The sequence below is a fragment of the Megalobrama amblycephala genome, linkage group LG14, assembly GCF_018812025.1.
Source record: "Megalobrama amblycephala isolate DHTTF-2021 linkage group LG14, ASM1881202v1, whole genome shotgun sequence".
NCBI lineage: Eukaryota > Metazoa > Chordata > Actinopteri > Cypriniformes > Xenocyprididae > Megalobrama > Megalobrama amblycephala.
In genome coordinates, this window is record NC_063057.1 from 17,201,958 (window position 1) to 17,226,637 (window position 24,680).

The window sequence follows — 24,680 nt, forward strand, 5'->3', positions numbered from 1 at the left end:
CATTTCCTCAGTCACTCTTTGTTGTGTTCTCATCTGGGCTTTGACAGCTGTGTTTATAGGGCAGAAAGAGACAGTTGTTTAATGGAGCGCTGGAACATTATGTTTGAGGGGGAATTGTATGTATTAATGGCATATCTGCTTGTGGATGGTGCCATATCCATTCCCTCTGACAAACAAGACAACTTTAAAGGAACAGTTCATATAAAATAAAGTTCTGTCGTCATTTACTCATCCTTAAAATCATCATTTTGTGCTTTTTAGAGCACCTGGTCTCTGTGAACTGACACTGTATGCCATATGGGTTTGAAACAACAAATTTTCATTTTGAGGAAGTATTTATCTGATGACTACAGATATAGTTCACCTCCTGTAGTTCCTTGGGGCACTGATTTGTAAATCACAGGATACATTGTGTCTCAATTATTATTCATAGATATGAATCAGTGTTCAGCTCAAAAGGTGTGAAAATTATGGAGTGCTTTTCGGAATGTCATCCTGTGATTGTTATCGTTATCATAAACATGCAGTTAGGCTGTTTGCATGGATTGTGGAGATTTATGGCAACACTGCAAAAAAAATTAAATTTCTGCAATAGAAGACAAAATGTAAAAAAAAAAAAAAAAAAGCCACTTTGTCTGTGGTTGCAATTTAAAATCTTGCCTTGTGAAATTCACATTTATTATGAAGAACTTTTGAAGGATTGTTTATCCACTATCATTCAAAATTTTGGGGTCGGCATGATTTTTGAAAGTCTCATGCTTTTACAGGCTGCATTTATTTGATCAAAATTAGCAAAAAGTAAAAATATTATTTAGAAATATTATTGCAATTTTAAAAAGTGTTTTATATGATAGAATATTGTAAAAGGTAATTTATTCCTGTGATGGCAAAGCTTTTCAGCATAATTTCTCCAGTCTTTAGTGTCACATGATCCTTGAAAAATCATTCTAATATGCAGATTTAGCAATGTTCAAAACAGTTCCAGGATTCTTTGCATTTATTTATTTGAAATATATTTTGTAACTTTATAAATGACTTTACTGTCACTTTTGATCAATTTAATGTTTCCTTGCTGAATAAAAGTATTAAATACAAAGAAATATATATATATATATATATATATATATATATATATATATATATATATATATGGAATCCGAACGTCTGAGAATTTCACAAATCATAAACCTTTGTCACATTTAAATTTGATTTTGAATACTAGATTGTCACTGTAGTCTCAGACTTATGGAGCACACTGCATATATATATATATATATATATATATATATATATATATATATATATATATATATATATATATATATATATATATATATATATATATACACATATAGTATTTGTACAATTTAAGCAGGAAAGCACATACATCTCTATAATGTGACAGATGCACTGATGATCCTGTACAAGAACAGCAATACTCATTCCACGAGACTCTTTACAACACTGATTCTTAGAAGCACAATTACTATAATCCACCCCAGATAATACCCACAATCCCCCCCATGCTATTATGCAATTTATTATCAGTCACTGCTGAGCACATGTACACATTTTGTGAATCACACTTGCAACAAAACTAAATTGGCAGACTGTGTGCACTAAGGCAGAGAAAGGAATCCACTGATTTTGGCAACTGCATATACACCCCCAATGACTGGCACATTTTCCTCTTTGTATGAAGCCACAGGATTAACTTCTTAACATCATTTGTTCTAACTAACAGAGTTTAAAGGTGATGTAGACAAGAAAATGAGATTTCTGATTAACAGGCCACTCTTTCCCTGGCTGTGTTTGCATGGTTTTACAGGGCTTAAAAATTTGTCTCAACATGTGCACCTTTAAAAATGAATTGCTGCGTTCAGAATAGCATAAGCATACTTCCATACTTCTAGTAGACAGCATATTTCCAGTATGAAATATAGTACTACTATTCTATTATATAATATGCACACCATGTGCAGTATGCACATTTTCTGTGCTTACATTTACATATGCTTGAAATAAATGTGCACAATAACCATATAAGAGATGATAACTGAATCGTACTTGTAGTAAACATGTGTCAAGGTCAACAATTTAGAATGCAACTTTTTTTAAATAAAAAAGTTTATCGTTCCATAATGCATACAATTTTTAAAAATATTAGGCAATATACTGCTTAGTATGCTAATATGTAATTCCAAACACAGCTCGAACTTTCTCTTAAACCATGACAAAAGCTGCCTGTCCACTCTGCATATGTAAAACAAACAACACCTTAGAAAAAAAAGGATAAGAAAATCCATTTAAAAAATAATTAAATCAACACTGATAGCAATCACTTAAACACAGACGACTGTTATTTTCAATGTGGACATTTTCACATATTTTATGCCTCTGGGCTATGAAATCAACAGTATTCTGTTATCTACTGTAGTATTCAAGCAATCATTTTACATTTTCGGTTAACTAAGGCATCAGAAGTTTTCCTCAATGGTACATTCCAATAATACATTCCAGTCTATGTCCATTCGTTCCTTTTGGTAATCCACTGTAATGTTCGATTTCTCAACGGAGACCATTGTTTGCTCAGATCATCCTGGTGTTTTTTTAATCATTATTGTTTGAGTGATTTAATTATCATCATTTATAATTTCATCGGTCTCAGGAGCGACAGCAGAGCAGTTTGTGAAAGACATTCCTGAACTCCACGTTGAAGGCAGTGTAGATGATGGGGTTGACGGCACTGTTCACGTAACCAAGCCATGTGACCACGCTGATCAGAGTTGTCCCGATGTCACATGACTCACACAGCGCCTTAGTCACATGGACCACGAAGAAAGGAGTCCAGCAGGCCAGAAAAACTCCTAGGGAGGAGAAGATCATGTTACAATTTAGGAGTTAATGTATATTCTTACACTGCTACATGAGCAGCAAAAAGAGCAACCGTTGCCCAATGTGTTTGGTTTGTTCTCTCTGGGCACCTTGGTAATAGTGTCAGTTACCTTTTGATTCTGCTTTTGTATTTTTTCATTTATAGAATTGTATTGCAGCATGCTGATCTCACACCACGATTTCAGTCTATACTATAAGTTGTGAGGGGAAAAATGGTGACAATATGGTCAGAATCACACTGCTTTCATTGCCCTAGAAACAGCCTTATATATTTTATCCTTAGGAGAACTTCTGTTAGAAAAGCAATTGTTATGTTAATAATCCGAGAGCAGCAGGTGTCACATTGAACCATAGAAAGTTTTTAGATAGCCAAGAGTGCCATTCTAGCAGTGTTCTCCTCATACTTGACCAACCGATGGCTGTCATTTCTGTTCATGCATTTATTCATGACTTTTTATTTTTTACATAAATGAACATTCAAACGCACACTGTATCCATTGTTTCAGTTTCAAAAACCCCAGATCATGGCAAGGCACTGTGAGTGTTTGAAAAGACCAGCATGGCAGCATTTGTTTTGGATGCTGTGAGTTCCCTAAAGGTGTCTTAAAGGGGCAGTTCACTAAAAAATAAAATATGTCATAATTTACTCTGTCTAATTTCAAGTAGTATGAACTTGTGGAACACGAGTGGAGATGTTTAGGAGAATGTTCATGATGCCCCCAAGATGTTTACAATCACCTGGGATAATTCCAAAAATGCCAAAATTCTATTTTTGGGTGTAGCCTTCCAGACGTCGTCTGTAGGGGAGCATCTGTTGCTCTAAAACCTTTATATACCTTTCAGCATTCATAGTGCCTTCAAAAACATGCAATCTGCCCATACCATATGCACCTATGCACTTATGCACCCCCATACCATCAGAGATGCTGGCTTTTGAACTGAATGCTGATAACACGCTGGAAGATCTCCCTCCTCTTTAGCCAGGAGGACATGGCGTCTGTGATTTCCAACAAGAATATCAAATTTGAACTTGTCTGACCATAGAACACTTTTCCACTTTGAAACAGTCCATTTTAAATGAGCCTTGGTCCACAGGACACAACGGCGCTTCTGGACCATGTTCACATATGGCTTCCTTTTTGCATGATAGAGCTTTAGTTGGCATCTGCAGATGGCACGGCGGATTGTGTTTACCGACAGTGGTTTCTGGAAGTATTCCTGGGCCCATTTAGTAATGTCATTGACACAATCATGCCAATGAGTGATGCAGCATCGTCTGAGGGCCTGAAGACCACAGGCATCCAATAAATGTCTTCGGCCTTGTCCCTTACGCACAGAGATTTCTCCAGTTTCTCTGAAGAAATTTGATGATGTTATGCACTGTAGATGATGAGATTTGCAAAGCCTTTGCAATTTGATGTTGAGGAACATTGTTTTTAAAGTATTCCACAATCTTTTTGCGCACTCTTTCTGAGACTCTGCCTCTCTAAGACCTCCCTTTAAAGCTAATCATGTTACAGACCTGATATCAATTAACTTAATTAGTTGCTAGATGTTCTCCAAGCTGAATCTTTTCAAAATTGCTTGCTTTTTCAACCATTTGTTGCCCCCGTGCCAACTTTTTTGAAGGCATCAAATTTGAAATGAGCTCATTTAGTGGATTAAAGTGTCAAATTTTTCAGTTTAAACATTTGTTATGTTATCTATGTTCTATTGTGAATAAAATACTGCGATGTATTGTGATTTGAACGTCTTTTAATTTTCATTTTATTCAAATTTAAAAAAACATCCCAACATTTCCGGAATTCAGGTTATATATATATATAAATTTAAACTCACTTGGATTGATATTTGAATGATGATATCTTGGTCTATAGTGGAGAAGTTGTTTCATGTGGCATTTCATGTGTATGCTCTTCAGGGAGATTTGCATTGCCACTGGTACCTTTAGCTTATTCACTGAGTATTGTAAGATACTATTATTTTTAAAGCTAATTTAGATAAGCACAACACAAAACTGAATTGATACTCACCCACAACCACGGGCAGCACCTTCATTGCCTTCCTCTCCCGTCCGCTCACCCTGTTGCTCTTGCTGTGGCGGCGCCCCGCATGAGAACGATGGTTCTTCCCCACACCGTTCTCCCGGCCGCTGTCATCCTCTGTGGCCCTCTCAGGGTTCTCTGCGTCCGAAACACTGTCCATCTGGGTGGTCATGGGGTCGCTCTCTGCTGCCGGCATCTGACCTTCTGCCTGCTTGTCCGTGGTAATGGTAACCGGACTGGCTGAGGAGACAGGAGTAGTAGGGGTAGGGGTAAGAGATGTCGGACTGAGACTTGCAGGCATTAGGTACACCACCTTCTCCCTCGCCCGTCCCTTCTCCTTCTGCAGAGCTGCTCCTAGACGCAAAGATAGGCTCCTACGCCCTCTGGGTGGCCGGCGGAGGTGTGAGCGGCTACGACCAGAGCTCCATCGCTTTAGTCCCCTGAACATCCAGTAGTACAAGAGGAGCATGACAGGGCAGGGGACGAAGAAGGAGCAGATGGAGGAGTAGACCACAAACTGGTTGTCCTCCAGCTTACACACATGAGGGTTCCTGTTGGGCACCTGGTTCAAGCCGAAAATGACAGGACTGGCTACACCCAGGGAAAGCACCCAGGTGGCTGTGATCAAAACCAACTGACGAACACTAAACTGGTTCCTGTTGTACTTCAGAGGGACCACCACTGCAATGTACCTGTAACAAACATGTAGAGAAGGTTTAATTACACTTCAAAGTCTAGTTATGGATGGCAAGGATAAAATATTTTCAAGTTTTTCAACTTTGAATCTCTTGTCGTCAATTTCTGGCCTCCTAGTGATGTGAAATACTATCGGGAGTCTACATAGGGTGATTATTTTGACTTTATTTTGTATTTGAACCGCGCAGCTTGGGTTAGTGGCTGCGATCGACTCCGGTGGCTGCATCGGAGCCACAGACGTATGCAGTTTAAATCGCAGTGTAAATCGCCGCAGATGTGTACACTGTAAATCTGGTTTTACACACCACTGCTGAAATCCACCTACATTTGGTGGGTTGGTGGGTGTTAATGTCAAGCCCTGGTGCCAGCCATTCAAAGTAAACATCATCGACCATGAGCGCGGATGGATGCATTTGGCATCACATTTGACTGTACTGATGATGAAAATTACGTCATACAAGTTGAAGCGGAACACGGAAATGGAAAGTATACTTTAGGTTGTACTCGTTGGTAAGATGAAGGTTAAAAGCCTGTGTACATTTTGGTATTCTTTGAAACACAGAAAAACAATTCAAAATTGTTTCTATTGAACAAAGTCAAACAACTTTGGAACTACATGACGGTAAATAAATGATAACAGCATTTTCATTTTTGAGTGAACTTAAGATGGGATAGTAGAGAAAGTGTTTTGACTTGTTAAAATGGCACACAGAGCCAGGTGAGTTTGATAAAACATCCACTCAGACATTACTTTTCTACCTTTATATGTCTGCTTTTACCGCAGTTACTTTAGTTTGCTTCTAAAAGCTTATTTTTATGGGTAAAATCATGATTGACAACTCCTTAAAGCATGTTTTATGTTTGTGTTCATTAATCACAATAACCTGCTGAGACAGTGGAAGATTCTAGCGCAATCATTTTAAATTGCATGAGACCTCATAAGTCTGATTCATCTTTTCAGTCATCTACATCCTTTCGACCCAAACCTTTGTTTTCATCTTCAGAGACAAGCTCGCTTTTGTTTTTGTAGCCTATGCGTCAAAGACGGAGTGACCCTGCTATGCCTTAGTCTGGGACCTCTTGAAGTTGTTTCATATTGTTAATGTGAAGCGGTGATGCTTGATGCACTGTGTAAGTAATGAAATTCAGCTCCACGTCGTGGTTTCATTAGCATCCCACTGGACACCCAATCACACATAACCACCGATTTAAGATTCATTGTGTGAGAGCTCAGAGAGGCACAGAACAGACCTGCTGAATGTTAAAAAATCATTAAATATTCATCTGAAAGATTAGGGACCACCAAAAGAAATGTGTAGATAATATGTATGCACAAACTAAATTTTTTATGCAGTGTTGTGGGTCTATAATATGGAAGCCACATAAGAAAATCACAATTATGACATAAAGAGTCAAAATTATGAGATACTAAAAGATAAAAGGTTGAAGTTCTGCAGTTGAGTCATAACTGAGAGATAACTATGGCATAAAGAGTCGTAATTATGAAAAGTCTCTTATACTTTTGATATATAATAACTTTTTTATGTGATAATTAATACTTATTTGAGTCAAATTTGACTTTTTGACATAATTTTGACTTTTATATGTCATTACAACCAATCAAAATGGTGACATTATCATAATTAATACATTTTATGTCATATGTATGACCTTTTTATCTCATATTTTCAACATTTTGTCTCAATTTCAACTTTTAATGTCAAAGCAGAACTTGTTTTTATGTGGAGGAAATACAGTTGCAAGAAAAAGTAATGTGAACCACTTGCAGAATCTGTGAAAATGTGAATAATTTTAACAAAATAAAGGAGATCATACAAAATGCATGCTATTTTTTATTTAGTACTCTCCTGAGTAAGATATTTTACATAAAATATGTTTACATATAATCCACAAGATAAAAAAAATAACCTGAATTTATTAAAATAACCCCATTCATAAATATGTTAACCACTAATACTGTGTGTATTGTTTTGTTTTGTTTTGTGATGGTTGTTCATGAGTCTCTTGTTTGTCCTGAGCAGTTAAACTGAGCTCTGTTCTTCAGAAAAATCCTCCAGGTCCTGCAGATTCTTCAGTTTTCCACCATCTTTTGCATATTTCAACCCTTTCCAGCAGTAACTGAATGATTTTGAGATCCGTCTTTTCCCACTGAGGACAACTGAGGGACTCAAACACAACTATTAAAAAAGGTTTAAACATTCACTGATGCTCCAGATGGAAACATGATGCATTAAGAGCCGAGGGGTGAAAACATTTGGAATTTGAAGATCAAGGTAAATTGTACTTAATTTGTCTTCCGGGAAACATGAAAGTATCTTCTGTTGCTTCCGAAGGGCAGTACTAAATGAAAAGAAAAATTATATTTAAACAAAATAAGAAAAATTTGGACATCTTCCCGTTCAAAAGTTTTCGCCCCCCGACTCTCAATGCATCGTGTTTTCTTCTGGAGCATCAGTGAATGTTTTAACCTTTTTTAATAGTTGTGTTTGAGTCCCTCAATTGTCTTCAGTGTGAAAAGACGGATCTCAAAATCATTCAGTCACTGCTGGAAAGGGTTCAAATATGCAAAAGATGCTGGAGAACTGTAGAATCTGCAGGACCTGGACATTTTTTCTGAAGAACAGAGCTCAGTTTAACTGCTAAGAACAAACAAGAGACTCATGAACAACCATCACAAAACAAACAAACAGTTGTAGATCATCCAGGTAACCACACAGTATTAAGAATCAATGGTTCACATACTTATGAATGGGGTTATTTTAATAAATTCAGCTATATTTTTGTCTTGTGTAAAATATTAAACATGTTTTATGTAAAATATCTTACTCAGGAGAGTACTAAATAAAAAATAACACGCATTTTGTATGATCTCCTTTATTTTGTTAAAATTATTCACATTTTCACAGATTCTGCAAGTGGTTCACATACTTTTTCCTGCAACTGTATGTTACTTGTTTAATTCCAACAGAACATACTGTAAAAAATTATTTACTCTATTCTACTATTTGTGATGCTGTTGAGGGGCTGGGTCTCATTTCCAGCATGTTTAAGTTCAAGTTTGAGCTATTTTTATTATAAAGTTTTGGATGAGTGGGTGTGTGTGTGGGTGCGTCTCTCACCTGTCCACACTAATTGCACATAGATTCAAAATGGAAGCAGTGCAGAGCATCACGTCCATAGTCATTAGGGCATCACAGATGTACATACTCAGGGTCCACATGCCTCCCAGGAACTAAAACACACCCCCACACACACATAGACAGAGAAGAGAGACAGAGTAAGACAACAGGACACACACACTCATCCATAACTGTCAGGGGTGTCGATTGCATATGGCAGGGTAGGCTGCATGTTAAATGCAAAATAATACATTCTTAATCAAAACATGTGAATTTCTTATTCACATTTAATTTCTTAAATTCGTTTTAAATTATTATTATTATTATTATTTAAGTATTATCACAAAAGACATTGGGATATTAAAGAACATGTATTTGTCATCTTAATTTTATATTTTATAGGGTGACTAAATAACATTCTGTCCAGGAACTATACATTAAAAGTGAGTAATTTACATTTACAGTAATGTTTATTGTAAATAATAATACAATAAAAAAGAATAAAATACATATATGTGCAGCATAAATACCAATACTCAAAAATGTTTTAAAAATTCAATTATAATACTAAACATAAAAATATGAATATTATAATATTTAAGATTGTTTTTTTAACATGTCAACAATTTTGAATGAGCTATTCTATGAAGTCACATTCAAGGTCACATTAGTTAGTCTTTAGGGATCATTTGGAAGCAGATGGTAGGTGTTTCAAATTCTATGGTCTTGATTGACAGCAACTGAAGTTTGAAAAGAATGAACCAAATCTGTTGTTGATTCACACTAACAATAGAGAAGACGTCTCTGAGGGAAATCACGCACTGCATCAAAATTCACTGCACAGACACACAAACTTCAAGGGCAGCAACTCAGACGTTAGAAATCGTTTCCTGAAGTACAAAATGAACACCAGTATCACATAAAGTCAACAAGTCAAGAAAAGAAAATTGACCCTGTATTTCTTAATACATGTTCCTTGGGCTATAGTGAACATTTGATTCATGCACTGATTATTCCAAATTTGAATAACTTAAAATTTCTGCCTTTTAAATGACTTTCCTTTCCAGTTGACATCTTATTTTTCAACCTCATCCATGCAAACCTGTCACAGAGTCCCTGTTTCACAGTCCAATCATTTCCAGGTGCATAAAATCAAGCCAAAAATTATTTTCCCAACGAATTACGTAAATAAAACAGGCTACACACACTGTTTAATGCTAATTAAACGATTTACTAAATGGGGCAAATTAGCGTGAGAGCGCAATTCCACGAACGCACAGACGGGAGTGACAAGTTTTGCGCGTGATCTACTGCTGACGTGCAAATAATTTACATAATGAGCAACGCAATCTAACAAGAGCAGCTCAAATTAGCATTGGGTCACAAATAAGCAGAGCTGATGCTCATCAGGTGCGGGTCAACACAGGTGAAACTTGTTACATGTAATCTGACTGATATATATAGGCTAAAATGGCTTGGCAAACAATATGTTCGGATAACGTCTTCCTCTGGCATTCCAAACAAATTAATATGAGTGGAAAATGTTTTCTCCCTTCTAACACGCGCTCTCTGTTATCTGCAGTGTCTCCTCCTAGCAGCAACAATTGCAGCCATGTCGCAAAATGGGTTAAGACATGCTTTTTTTGGGTGTTAAATAATGCTGCAAATACCAGTAAATTGACTAGCACAAACATTAGTAAATCGTGTTGCGTGATTCATTTAAATCCTCCCATAAATTTTGTGTCTGAAAGGGAAACTCTTACAAATGCATATGCAATAAGGTCAGCTGCAAAAACAACTCAGTCCACGCCTTTTTAGCACTAATTTTGCACTGTGTTTCTTTAGTAAATCCCGAAAGTAGTTTTTTAACACCAAAAGAGGGTTTGTTCTTGCGCAAGCTGTTAGTAAACTGTTAGCTGTTATCTGGTTGATAATCAGAAAGTTCAAACCTAGCATAATAAATAATTTGGGCTAACTCAAAAAAATTTGAGGTAATCAGTTACATCAAATTTTATGTTATGATGTTCCCAATTTTAAATAAGCAGAACTATCAAGTTTTGAGTTTGTAGAACTCATGCATGATAATTACTCCTGACTTGAAGTAGAGTTAGCTAACTCATACATTTTGATAGCAAATAACATAAAAGATTTAGTTAATGATTTTTTTTTTATTATTATTTTGAGTTCTTGCAAATCAAATGAGTTATTTATTTCACAGAAAATGCCAATTTGCTCATTTTTTAACACAATAGCATGGTATAGCACTTACTGAATAAGTACAGCAACTTAAAACTTGTAACTTTCCTGCTCTCATACACCACTTGTCACCATGATGGTAACTCTCCAAAAACCCACATTAACATTAACTCTTCTAAATTAGTATAACAAAACATTAATCACTACTAAATTTCCCTTACCATTAATCTTGCACACACACACACACACACACACAAAAAAAACACTATATACAGTAACACTTAATCTTAGCATTTACTCTCCCTTTCGTGTGCCATAGGCAAAGCATGCTGGAAAATAGAAATCCCAGCCCAGTTTCAGATAAACTTAAGTTAGTCTAAATTAAAAGAAATGAGTTCATACAACTCAAAACAAAGAAACAGTTCAGTTTACTTGAAATATGTCAGTGCTGTGAACTCAAAAGAAAAAGAAAGTTCCTAAATACTCATAACAGTTAATTTAACTGAACTAATTTGTTCAATTCAAGTTTGTCTTACTCAAACCAACTAATTATTTTGAGCGTTAGGGTTTACAATGTAGAACAGAAGTAGTAACAGAAGTCTAGCTATTTGGTATGTAGATATTTGAGCGACTCAGTTATTGGTTTTATTCATATTCTGCTTATTCATTTCAAAAACCTTGCACTTGTCCACAAGTAACATTTCACTGAGCAATCATTACAAGTTCAACATCACCTGAATGACTCGTGAGTCCCTGTAGAAACACTGTAGTGCTCAGTGCTTAATGTACCGGCATCTCTTACTAAAATCTTTTCAATATTGATTTAAAAAAAGACAGATGATGGGGGGACAATACGAACTCAATACGCCCAATTTGTTCCACATTCCCATTCTGGCTTTGAGCTAGACACTTAACCCCAATTGCTCCAGGCTTAATAAGTGTATCAAAGGATAAAAGCATGAGCTAAATGATAGATTAGTACATCAGTAGTCTGAGATATTAAAGGGATAGTTCACCCAAAAATGAAAATTATGTCATCATTTACTCACCCTCATGTTGTCCCAAACCTGCATAAATATCTTTGTTCTGTTGAACACAAAAGAAGATATTTTGAAGAATGTGGGAAACTGAACAGTTCTGGGGCACCACTGACTGCCATAGTATTTATTTTCCTACTATGGAAGTCAATGGTGCCCCAAAGCGGCCTGGATACCAACTTTCATCAAAATATCTCCCTTTCTGTGTTCACAAGACATTTATACAGGTTTGGAACAACCATCAGTTATCAGCGCTCACCTCAGAGTAGACGTAGAGCGGGAGGACCAGCACGGCCAGCAGGAGGTCGGCCACGGCCAGACTGACAATGAAGTAGTTAGTTGCGGTTTTAAGGGAGCGTTCAGTGAACACACTGAGGCACACTAGGATGTTCCCCAAGATGATGATGAGGATGAGAGGCACGCCACATATCAACGCGAGGTAGTTGTACCCCTCGTGGGCCGCCGCTGGGTATATACTGGGCGTCACATTGACCATGGTGCCCCGAAGTTCAGCTGCCTACCCGGATTTAACATCTGTAAGAGGGAAAGATTGACACAGTGGGGGGCTGTTTATAGAGATGTATGGGTTTTTGTGTGTGTAATGTATGCTAATACGTGTTTGTGTTCTTGCCCATATGTTACTAGGAGAGGATTTATGACAAGATGAAGCTGTAAATATGAACAAGTAACCTCATTTCACAGTCGTTTATATGCAGAGTGCTTGGAAATGCTGTCATATGTCTTCTTATTTTTTGACAGTAACACACTCTCTCTCCATTTGTCATCTTTTTGCATCTAATGCAATCAAAACGTTGTAATTTTATGGTGTAAATGCATTCTGATGTTTGCTTCGCCTGGTTCACTTTCAGTCGATGTTCTTACCTTGAAACTGTCATGAATAGACAGGTGTGTTGGGGATTGTAAAGCATGTCGACATGTCTGGCGTCTGAGAGTATTCTATTCACATTCTGGAAGTGTGTGGGATAAAGTTGACTCTCTCCGTCAAGGTACACAGTCGCCATGTTGAAAGAGTTAACACTTCGTTCATGCGATCTGATAGAGCTGAAAGAGAAGAAAGGTGATAATTGAAATTTCTATTTATGCTTGATATAGGCATCATCAGCAATGCACATGATGTAGATGTGATAATAAAGTTAAAAAGGAATGCGTTCAAGATTGAGTTTGACACCCTTGCCTTTACCGAAGATTGGCTTCAAATTTTGCTGTCATACGGTTGTGTGGTGTCACACACAAGCTAAGATGTGCCAAAACTGGTTTCCATTTGTTATCGTACATCACAGTATGTTGAAAATACTTTTTTTTTCTCATTCAGTTTACTCCATAACTGCAGGTTTAATTGCTTGTTTCATAGCTGATTATGCTGTATCATTCTGTTGTTCTGGAATTAGTATATGAAGTGGTGCAAAGGCATATAATATATAATTAATTAATTTTTTAGGTCAATTTGAATAATTAAAAAAAAATAATTCACAGAATTGGCTGTCATCATGTAATTTTGCTTAGTTTTTTTATTCCCTGTGAGACTCATTGGAGTATGGGATCAGAGGATGCTCTGCTTCTGTGATAACGGACTGTTTGAAATTCTCCCCTCTTGCAACAACAGGTGAAGGTTGCCATGACAACCTCCAGTGTGTGTGTGTGTGTGTGTGTGTGTGTGTGTGTGTGTGTGTGTGTGTGTGTACCACAATAAAGACGGGAGGCACTTGTGAGCATGTACATAAATAAAAACCCAATCAAACCTGTTCCAGTTCACATCATACTTTGGTAACTAATGAAAATGTTCAATTAGAGAAGTCTCCTCTCAGGTTGATGTTATCATTTCTTCCCCTCTAGCTTCTTCTTGTTGCGCAATGGTGCAAGGTTGTGCGCCATTGTGGATTAAATTGAGAACACCTTTTAAATTTCAGTTTAATTCCTAATAAAAATGATTCTGATTTCTAATTCTAATTGAAATCAAGGAAGTAGAATTTAATTTAACGCAACTGGAAGAATGTTTATGTAGTTTTTAATAATATTACATTTATTATCAGCATGAACTATGTGTGTTGTAGTTACAGAAATGTTAATGATACATTTTTTAAATGCCACTGGTAGATAGTTAATATATATTTTATGTTTAATACTATTGAATATTATGGGAAATGGTGGAAGATGCTTTAATTTACCCCATATTTAGATGAATAGAGATTCGTTTACACCTGGAATTTTAATCAACCTCTTTTGTCCACTTTCAACCACTTCTGTCCTGATTTCTTTGAGGGGGGAGGGTCTATGGGCGGGTAAATTAATGGGTTTTTTCCAGATCTTTCGATCTAGTGGACAAAATAAGCTTGCACAGTTCACATATGAACATGCCTAGAGATGACGGAAAAACATACGGAGAGCATCAGCTGTTGTTTCTGCTCTGAGAGTCGCAAGACCACGCTGAACACAATGAGTGCATGTTACAAATCAGGAATGATGAGAGAACATTGTGCTTGGTCAATTTTTCCATCTTCAAACCAAAGTTTAAATCCCGTCTGGCTAGCGCTCTTCCCATAATGTTTATGCATTAGGTCAGAAGGCGGAGAGTAGGTGGTCTTTTGTGGCTGTTTGAACACATGAGCGTCTACAGACGCAATCCGGTCGAATGCATTTTCGACTACCTCTGGAAATGGTCGAAAATGGACAAGCTCAAAATATTTTAGACCCCGTTTACACCTGTATTTAGTGCCGTCTAGCCTACTTGTAATCCGATCGACCAAAGTGCATCTTAATACCAGGTGTAAACAGGGCCATATTGTCGATAATTTTTTTATTTAATAATTTTAAGTTTTCTGGAAACAAATTGGTGGACATTATATAAAAACTTGTTTCCACCATGGAATAATAAAAAAAGGGAATTGTGGGTTTTAACATAAATTCATACCTTTTTTTCCCCTCAGAATTGTGTTTACTGTATATCTCGCGATTCAGACTTTATGGCTTTTAATTGTGAGTTTGTCTTGCAGTTCTGAGAAAAAGTTTGAATTGCAAGATATAAAGTCACATTTCTAAAAAAAAAAAAAAAAAAAGAAAGAAAAAAGTCGTGATTCTGAGAAATAAAGTCAGAATTGTGATATATAAGCTGTCAATTCTGACTTTTTTCTTGCAATTGCAAACAAAACAAGCTTCCATAACATTTTCTAATTTAATTTAATTCTACATATCAATTGATATCAATTACCTTTATTATCATTATTAGTCAGAATTATTTTTGTCATTATTTATGATTTATCACATAGGTTTTGTGTGATTATTTTGAGTTTTTCACTATTTCAGTTAAACAAATTCCTATTCATGTCACTGTATTCAACACTCAAAATGTACAAAATGTACAAAAGCTGTCACTGGGGCTGGTTACTCTTTCAAAAGGTACACCTTTGTACCTAAAGTGTACATATTAGTACCTAAATGGTACTTATTAGAACATTTATAAGGGTACCATGCCAGTGACAGCCTTTGTACCTTTTTTTCTGAGTGAACATGCTGTGGGTTGTGGCCAATTTTAACTCAAATTCACATTTATGATTTGAAAGGAAGTTTCGCTTTAACAGTCAGTTGATAGAAGTGTCAGACTAATTTGTTGTTCAGGTTGTGTCCATGCACCACACAGTTTTCTCGCTGCATGGATCACATAGCCCGTCATTGTGTGGGTATTAACAGAAATCTAAAAACCACTGTGTGATGACTCTTTAATCTCCCAAAGTACGAAGGTAAACAAACACAGCGTGCCGTTGCCAGCTGTCAGTCTGGAAATCTATCCCCATGCCTCTCGTACCTTGCGTTCTGCTTGTAAATGTCATCCCACGCAGGACATCCCTGTGTAATGGAAACAGCAGGGAAAAGAAGAAAAAGTCACTAACACACCCTGGTGTAAGTCTGTCGAACCAGAACGTTTCATACAAGGCACATGGATATCAAAACCAACTACAGCCATCTCACCCCTGTCCCAGAACGTCTCTCCCTGAGAGCCATCGAAGCACAAATAGCTTCCGTCTGTCTAGTTGCCAGAGGACACCTGGTATAATTTCATTAGAAAGTTTAAAATGCCATTGTCACATTGACGTCCGCTCTAGAGCAGAAGGACTCGGAAGGTTGCATCTCATTATTCTCCACCTTTAAGCATGAACTGTTTGATTTTCCACATATGAGACACTTTACTGGGATTAAGTTCATGCAGAAAGGTCGTTTAATTACAGGTGGAATGATTTAAGAATTAGTCTCTTTAGCGGAAGAGCCCTTTAGAGGTTTCACATTCTCTGACCTTCTGAGAACATTTGTGTTCTGCACTTTCCACGAATATAGTACATTTTTGTGTCCCTTGACTTCTCTTGAGAGCATTAGAATTGCAAACTCTATTCTTAGAACTATTAGATATGTTGTTAGTACTAACCTAGAATGAAAACTAGCATGTTTTAAACACATCAAATATCAGTATCCTATCCTGTCTGTACACTGTAAAAAAGAATTGTTGGTTTAACTTAAAAACTTAAGTTATGTTGGCTGCCTTAACATTTTGAGTTCATGTAAATTAAAAATTTGAGTTAATACAATAAAGGTGATTTAATCAACAGAAATTCAAAATATTATGTTATCTGAATCACATTAATTATCTAAGTTGATTTGACAAAAGAAAAAATGTTGTGAAAATAAATAATTAAAATAATAATTATTGTACAGTATATTGATATTTAATTCTTTATAGTAGGCTAAGCAGATTATATAAATTAATTAACTTATATTAACTTATATATATATATATATATATATATATATATATAGTAAATAATTTTTAGATTCTAAAACTGCAAAATGTTTTCTGATAGACTTAGGGAAATGTGTATGTATTTATTTACAGCTGTGTTTCTTTACAGCATTAATTTCTCTCTCCCTAATTTTTCGGACTACTGAACAAATGCTGATTTCATTTCTCAGTTATGCTCAATTAAAAGAGTCTTTTACTATTGAGATATTGTCCTCACCTCCAAGAAGGTTCTGTCACCAGCGATGGCAGCCGGTTTTAATTATAGACAGGGAATTTCAGAGCTGCTACATTCCTCCATAACGGGAACAATGAAGAGTGATCAAGGTAATTACTGCCTTTCCTCTCTCTTTATTATAGTTATTTTTTCTAAGCTAATCAGAGATCACCAGTCTTTCCGTAGGTGTTCAAAAACTTTTGTGCTGTCTTTGTGATCATTCAGTCCAATAATAATGTTTGCATAGTATAAGTGCTGCCTTATTAGTGGAGGTTTGTAAAGTTTCTTTTATTGACTTCTTTTTAAATTGCAGCAGAGAATAAAGACAGTGAGCCTGATAAGCCAGACTGAGGCATCTCAGCTGTCAATGCCTCACAATTTGAGCTGGTCATCTTTTTATGTCAAGGTTCAGGAAAAATCTTGACACAAAGTGTTTTTCACCCTTAAATGGTTTGATTCATGAGAAGTCTTGAGAGGCGGCAGATCAGGTGATGGCCTGTGGCATTTCCTTTGTGTGGCTGAATGTCTTTTTGAAGATTTATAGCCATGAGGCTCAACAGGAAAACATTGAGGGAGCAAGAAGAGAGATAAATGGGGAGACATTCACCGCGACAATAAAAGTTCCAGAGGACGTGAGGCAATGATCTGTGTTAAGGGAGGGGATCACGTATTAAAGTATGTGTTTCTTATGTGAGGGGGAAATGTGAAAAACAAGAGGATCAGGTCACAAGGGAGCAAATGGTTACAATTTTTAAGTGTGTTTGCGTGTGTGTGTTTGTAGATTATGAAAATAGTCTGCATTTAAAAATATTTCACTTCAAATCAAAATTAGAATTTAGTACTTTTAGTCTATTAGCTTTGAGCAAAGAGATCAATAATACCTGGTGAAAGTTATCTCTTAGCATTAGCATTCACCTAAATGGTACTTGCTTCGCAGGCAAGTATTCTTCTGCCATCTTTGTCAGTTTTTTAGCCATAAATGTCATTTGACTAATCAGTCAGGATCCACAAGAAAGTGAAATCCTGACAAAATTCTTTTTGCTCCATAAAGGGGCAGTCACATTTACTGTTGCTCTGGGAAATACAGTTATTTCAATAGAAATTCGCACTTGATATAGTTTCACGCAAGGAAAATTTAACATACTTGCTCTCAAATCAAGCCACATACACCACTGGCTACCATGATAGTAGTTTCGCGTAGCCAGACCTTCAGACTGATGGCAGAAGGTCTGGACTCTATCGCAGCTTTCATTGGCCAAGAACCACCCAAGAAGACGTTTGACTGACATGTAACACAACCAATCACAGTTCCGCGTCAGGTTTAGGGGCGTGAAAATTAAAGTCGATGTACCAACAATAACAGACCAGCGTGTATCTAATAAATTATTCATTAAAGAACATTGTGCAAGTTTATTGGAAAAATTGAGCCACAAACTTCACATACTTTTGTAAATCTAGCATTTATTTGATCCTGATAAACGCTCGTTGTCACATTTGTAAACATGACGGTGTTCTTCTTCTACGAGGGGGTTTGGCGTCACAGCATTTGTTTCCATTCGGACCTTTAAAGAACGCAACACACACGTCTCCCGGATATCCTGAGAATTCAACCAACCAGATGACGACTTTGATACTGCTGAAGTGTTTCCAGATAAGTGTTAAGCCAACGAAATGTGGGTGTGATGTCTGAGGTTGAGACTACCATGATGGTAACTCTCCAAAAACCCACATTGAAACTCTTCTAAATTAGCATAACAAAAGATGAATCACTACTAAATCTCCCACTTAACATTAATCTTGCACAAAAAAACATTGTATAACACTTAATTTTAGCATTTCCTCTCCCTTTTAAGTGCCATGCTGGGAAATAGAAATCCCAGCCCAGTTTCAGTCAAAATTAAGTTTGTCTAAATTGAAAGAAATCAGTTCATAAAAATCAAAACAATGAAACAGTTCAGTTTCCTTCAAATATATCAGTTCTGTGAACTTGAAAGAAAAGAAAGTGCTAAACACTCATAAATGTTAATTTGACTGAACTAATTTGTTTAATTTAAGTTTGTCCTACTCAAACCAATTAATTATTTTGAGTGTTAGGGTTTAGGGATAACTAGTCCATGCTATTTTAGCACTGAAGCCATTAATATACTAGCGCACGTCATGATACATATATAACATATTTTGTTGATCCTGGAACAACATTCTAGTCTGAAAATTTAGTCTTAACCCTATTCCTACCCCTAAACCTAACCCTAGCCATAAGTTATCCCAAAAATCAGAGGGAAATGATAGATGATTAACACTGATGTAGAAGCACCAATTCATGATTTTAAGCCTAAACTTGACATAAACTGTAAACTTGTCCCTCAAATCTGATTTGAATGTTGTTCCAGGATCAACAAAAATGTTGACCCAGGAACTCAGCAAAATCAGGTTATGCTAAACTGGCCATCATAGTCCTAAAGGTTGATAAAATTAACGATTATCTAAACATTAGCATTAGTAGGTAGCGCATGAATTCCTGGAAGTCTTTTTCTTACAAGACCAAAATATTAATGTTTTTTTAAAGCACTATATACAAATTTTGCACAATATAATTTGTTATTATCTTCTGGCTTTAAATCAAGCATTCTGCATTAGTTCAGGCAGGCCTCGTAGTCAAGCTCGCTATCAGCTTATTCGCAAATTCCAACCCGACCCATTTCACACTGCTTGCAACCCACCTCCTCCTTAAACTTGTGTTTAACTTAATCAGTGTCATTCTGTTGTCATTAATGCATGCTCTGTTCTCAATAGGGGGATTTTGTGCTGCTCTCCCAGTTAAAAAAAAAAATGGTAGGTTGTCCCCAAAAGCTGCTGCTGTTCCCGGTCTTAGCTTTCAAGGAGCTCATGAAAAGGAATTTAGAACAGAGATATACTACCAAATGTAACTTCAGCTACATATGCCAATAAAAAAAAGTTTTTCTCTGGTAATTTTTTGACTTAAGTGGTCCCAACTAGACTAGCAATAGCAAGCAAATCAAGTTTTATTGGTATGTATTCAGCTGTGCCAACTCTGGTACTTTATTTCCCACAAATCAATATGAGTATGTGTGTCCATGGATTATCACCAATTGACATATCTTACATGTGCACACACAGTGTGTACAGCTGGGAATTTGAGTAGTCTCTGCATTGAGCCAATAATGAGCTAATCACAGTGAAATGTCATGGGTTAATTAAACCTGCTTGTGATGTAATCGACAAAAGCTGTCAACGGTCATTCACTTTGTTAAATGCCGTCATCCCAAGCAGATCATGGTAAGATTTCAGCTTCAATTAATTTTGAGCTGACAGATATATGAACAAAAAATGTCTAATGTATTTCATCCACCATGTGTGCCTCATGACAATTGCCCCTCTGTGAGATCTTAGTCATTGATTTTCACATTTTAAGTCTTGTAGATCGTTTGGCCAATTAGCATTCAACACACAATCAAACAATTCTGAACAATTCAGGTCCTATGGGTTTTGCCATGCTGTCTTTGTGAAGGCTGTGGCATTATGGAGATAACTGATGCGTTATATTTTGCAAACCTTTATATGAAAGCAAACAAAGATCTCCCCTATACCAATTAGGGATGTATTTTGGCACCCGCATGGTGAAATATCATTTGGGTTGTGAATAAACTCAATGGTTCGGTGGACGCAGCACAGCTGAGAATAGTGTGAGGTCACACTCTATTAGGCAGCGCCATCGGACTGTCAATTAGAAGGTCTGAGATGGAGAAAAAATAAAAATGAGAAATTATGGGACAAAGCCATTTTAAAGTGAGATAATTATTCTGATGGCAGAAGGAGATTAGATATAATATGGGCTGGAGTCAGTCTGAGGAACGGGCTCCAGATAGTGGCTTTTGGTTATTAATTCATTTGATAAGATAATATTTTAATAAGCCAATTATTGGATTTTTTTTTGTTTTTTTTGTCAATAATATCAAACTTCTACTGTTTTTCTCACATAGTATAAATGGAGGTCTTTGAACATAAACAGGGACCTATACCCCATTTTACAAGATCTCAGTCTCAGGTGTCCCCAGAATGTGTTTGTAAAGTTTCAGCTCAAAATACCTCACAGATCATTTATTATACCATGTTTTAAATACCTATTTTTGAGTGGTAGCAAAAACATGCTGTTTTTGTACATTGTACCTTAAATGCAAATGAGCTGCTGCTCCCCGCCCCCTATCCAGAATAACGCTTCCTCCATCTGCTTGATTTTGATTATCATCTATATCACGATCATGCTCAGGGACATTGCAGTTCTTCTTCATCACGAAAGTTTCTTATCTGCATGCGTTTTAAAGTTATAGTTTAAACTTCTAATTTATCGTTTTCTGAAGCACGCACAGAAAGCTGGCTGTCAGACGTCTTGTGAGTATTGAACTAACTTCTCTTTTACGTTTTATTGTTTACAAGGTTGTCGAAATCACACAAAGTTCATATAAACAGTTGGTTATGTCTGTGAGTGTAAACAGCAGGGACAGAAATCACATGTGTAGCTATATTAGATCTGTGGTGCATACCCTTTAAAAATAAAACAAATCCACTGCGTCTTCGGTAAAATGTAAATGAAGTAAATGAAGACTGTTATGTTCACTCTTACATCCAACAACAAAACACCTCAATCACTTGAGAGACATTCTTGTCGCTATACGGCGTCGAGACAATGGCGGACTGTATACAACTCGCTCAGGACGGGGTTTATGCTAATACGTCAGTGTCCATCAACAGTTGTGGGCGGAGCCTGTACAAAGTTGCGTCACTTTGTTCAGAATCTGCAAACAGCTTGTTCTGAGACAATGCTTATGATTTATGGGGATTAAAAAAAGGAGTGGGTGAATTTTTATCATTATAGGGTGGTTGATTACACACACTGCCAACACACATTTATGCTCAGACACCATGTAAAAGTGAATTTAATAGGTCCCCTTTAAAAAAAGAAAGTGAATCATCATTTTTAGGGATTAGATTGATGAAATCCTTCTTTTACTTTTACCCTGGTTTTTATCTTTTTCTCTCTATTTCTCTCTGTCCTCTTTTTCATCACGGCCAAGCCTCGCTTTCCTTCATGAGAGCGGCCCCTGCTGTGATCTAGGAACCATCTGCCTGGATGGCTCTTGAATGAGTGAATTCTTCTCTATCACACTCAAACACTCACATCAGACTCTCTTCTTTATGGTCAGATTACTATCAAATGCCCCAGCTTCAACGTTTCCCAGCACCAGGTATTTACGTCCCTGTCGGCTTTGTGCCAGACGGAGCCAAGTGGCTTATAAGTACAAGATATGATTGACCTTTTCCTGTTTGATCTCGGCTTCTCAATGGATTTACAGACCTGGCATCCAACAACCTAAGTTGCCCTTTTAACCAGGATTTAGATTCAGCTCCGTTTTATCTAAGTTCAGAAGAAGCACCCACGCTAGATCCCCAGTTTAAACTCACCCACTCATGCCTGTGATAATTTTTTAATTTGTGTAAACTGAGGGAATAATCAAACATGCTCTATCTAAATTGTTCACTCTCTAATACATAGCTTTGGCAAGTATGATTTAATTTAGTGAATCTGATCTATTCTAGTGAATCCTAAACAATGAACTTTTTTCTCTCACTCACACACACACACACACACACACACAGATGTATATCTCGTATGTAGTGCTGAAGAGTCTGATATATTGTAGCCAATGTGATTCTTTCTATTGAATACTACAAATGATCCTCTCTCTCTCATATGTAGCACTAAAGTGTCTGATTCATTGTACTGAATCTTATTCATTTTACTGAATCTTAAATGATCCTCTCTCTTTCTGTCAAATGTAGCACTGAAAGGTCTGATTCATTTTAGTGAATGTGATTCATTCTTGTGAATCCTAAATGACCTGGTCTCTCGTATATGTAGTGCTGAAACGTCTGATTTATTGTAGTCAATCTGATTCCTTCTAGTGAATCCTAAATGATCCCCCCTCTCTCATATGTAGCACTAAAGTGTCTGATTCATTGTACTGAATCTAATTCATTCAAGTGAATCCTAAATTTTCCTCACTCCCTCTCAAATCTAGCACTGAAAGGTCTGATTCATTGTAGTGTATCTGATTAATTCCAAATGAATCGTATATGATTCTCTCTCTGTCATATGTAGCACTGCAAAATTCAAAATTCATTATAATTTTTTCAAAATTACAGATTTTATTAAATTATAAATTACATCACTGGATATGTTATATTTTTATTTATAAAACCATGCTGCCATCTTAAATTACTTAAATGTAGTTTAACTACTTCAAATTATGAGCCTAGCAAGCTTCTATTTCAAAGAGAGTTCCCCAAAAATAACGGTTAAGAATCGAGTTTGAGTTAAAGGTGCTATATGTAAGATTTTCACTTTAATAAAGCATTATAATACCCCAATATTTTTGCAGATATTTAGGAAACATGCTAAGTTCACCTACATGTTTCTCAGAAAAACAATGCTACAGCCAGATATTCTACTTTGAAATGTGTGTTCCGTGTCGGAATGTCTGTCTTTGTTTTGTTCTGTGCGAAACCATGTGCTGCCAGTTTATCCAATAGTATTTCGACATCACAGGTTGCCAGTTGGCGGAAAACACCGCGTAATGTAGCCAGGGAAACCAGCAAACAAACTGGGTCAGAGAATAGCAGATTCTATCCGACCTAAAAAGCCTTTGCATCCATCTAAAAGTCTCTATGAATGACAGCATATTAAAACACAGATAAATAAACTCATCAGCTTACAGTGTGTAAGTCTTTACGGCTTTCATTGCCAACTGCGTTGTTGCGTGTCCTCAAGCTGGCAACCTGCGTCTTTGAAGGAGGGGGCGGGGCAAACAATATTTTGAATTTGGACTGCAGTACCTATTTCGACCACTGGGTGTCATTCCTGCATACCGCACCTTTAAGAATAGGGTTGAACAGTGTTCTTAGCAAACCACATAATTCTTAGCAAAAATCAGTCAAAAAATTATCCTGCTTGGCCACCATGCAAATTCTCTATTGGTTGTGGTTTGCTTGTTCCCATCAAGTGTGCCACATGAGTCCTGAAGAGTGAAGCCAAAGCGTCTCCATCGCTCCCAGATGCTCTCCATGTAATGTAATGGGACATGAGACAAACTGAACAATCAAATTTCACGTCAAATAATCTTTTTCCAAAAGGTGGTTTCTGTCATTTTAGGCAGTTTTTTATCACACTGATATTAGTTAAAAGTATTTGTTCTTTAAATAAGTTTGCTTTTACTTAGTTATTTGATGCTATAAAAACACAGTTTTTGACGTCATGATTGGCAGCTGAGATTGACAGCTGCTCTGCGTGAAGTAGTCACTGAAGCACCAACAATTTTTTTTCTGGATCTTCAGGAGGAGATTGGAGCTTTAATTTCTATATTTCCAGAACTGTTTATTTCACACAGACATAATTATTTGTTCTGAGTGTGGGCGAGACCTTGATATCGCGGCTCCACTTCGTGCTCACTACTGCACAGACTCGGGCTCCAAGTTCACTATGAGCAGACTCGAGACTCAAGATGTCAGCGCCATATAGACACACTGGCGGCTTCAGTTACTGCAATGGAAGAGAGTGAAGGTGCGTCGTCCATT

The 24,680-nt window shown here is 36.7% G+C and overlaps 1 protein-coding gene across 5 annotated transcripts in view; it reads right to left on the reverse strand.

The window, feature by feature from the left end:
- Window positions 1-1,164: 1,164 nt before the first annotated feature.
- drd4-rs (dopamine receptor D4 related sequence) overlaps window positions 1,165-24,680 on the reverse strand; it is a 52,664-nt gene continuing 29,148 nt past the window's right edge. For 3 of the 5 annotated variants that reach the window (XM_048156791.1, XM_048156789.1, XM_048156790.1), the window contains 5 exons: window positions 12,892-13,071; window positions 12,269-12,543; window positions 8,777-8,889; window positions 4,929-5,632; window positions 1,165-2,867 (listed from right to left, as the gene is read on the reverse strand). In XM_048156791.1, coding sequence (XP_048012748.1) covers window positions 2,665-2,867; window positions 4,929-5,632; window positions 8,777-8,889; window positions 12,269-12,505 — 1,257 coding nt within the window. In that variant the 5' untranslated portion in view covers window positions 12,506-12,543; window positions 12,892-13,071 and the 3' untranslated portion in view covers window positions 1,165-2,664. Of the gene's footprint in view, window positions 2,868-3,005; window positions 3,087-4,928; window positions 5,633-8,776; window positions 8,890-12,268; window positions 12,544-12,891; window positions 13,072-15,829; window positions 15,871-24,680 lie in introns of all 5 variants that reach the window. The other 2 variants (XM_048156792.1, XR_007179659.1) reach the window with 2 other exon arrangements.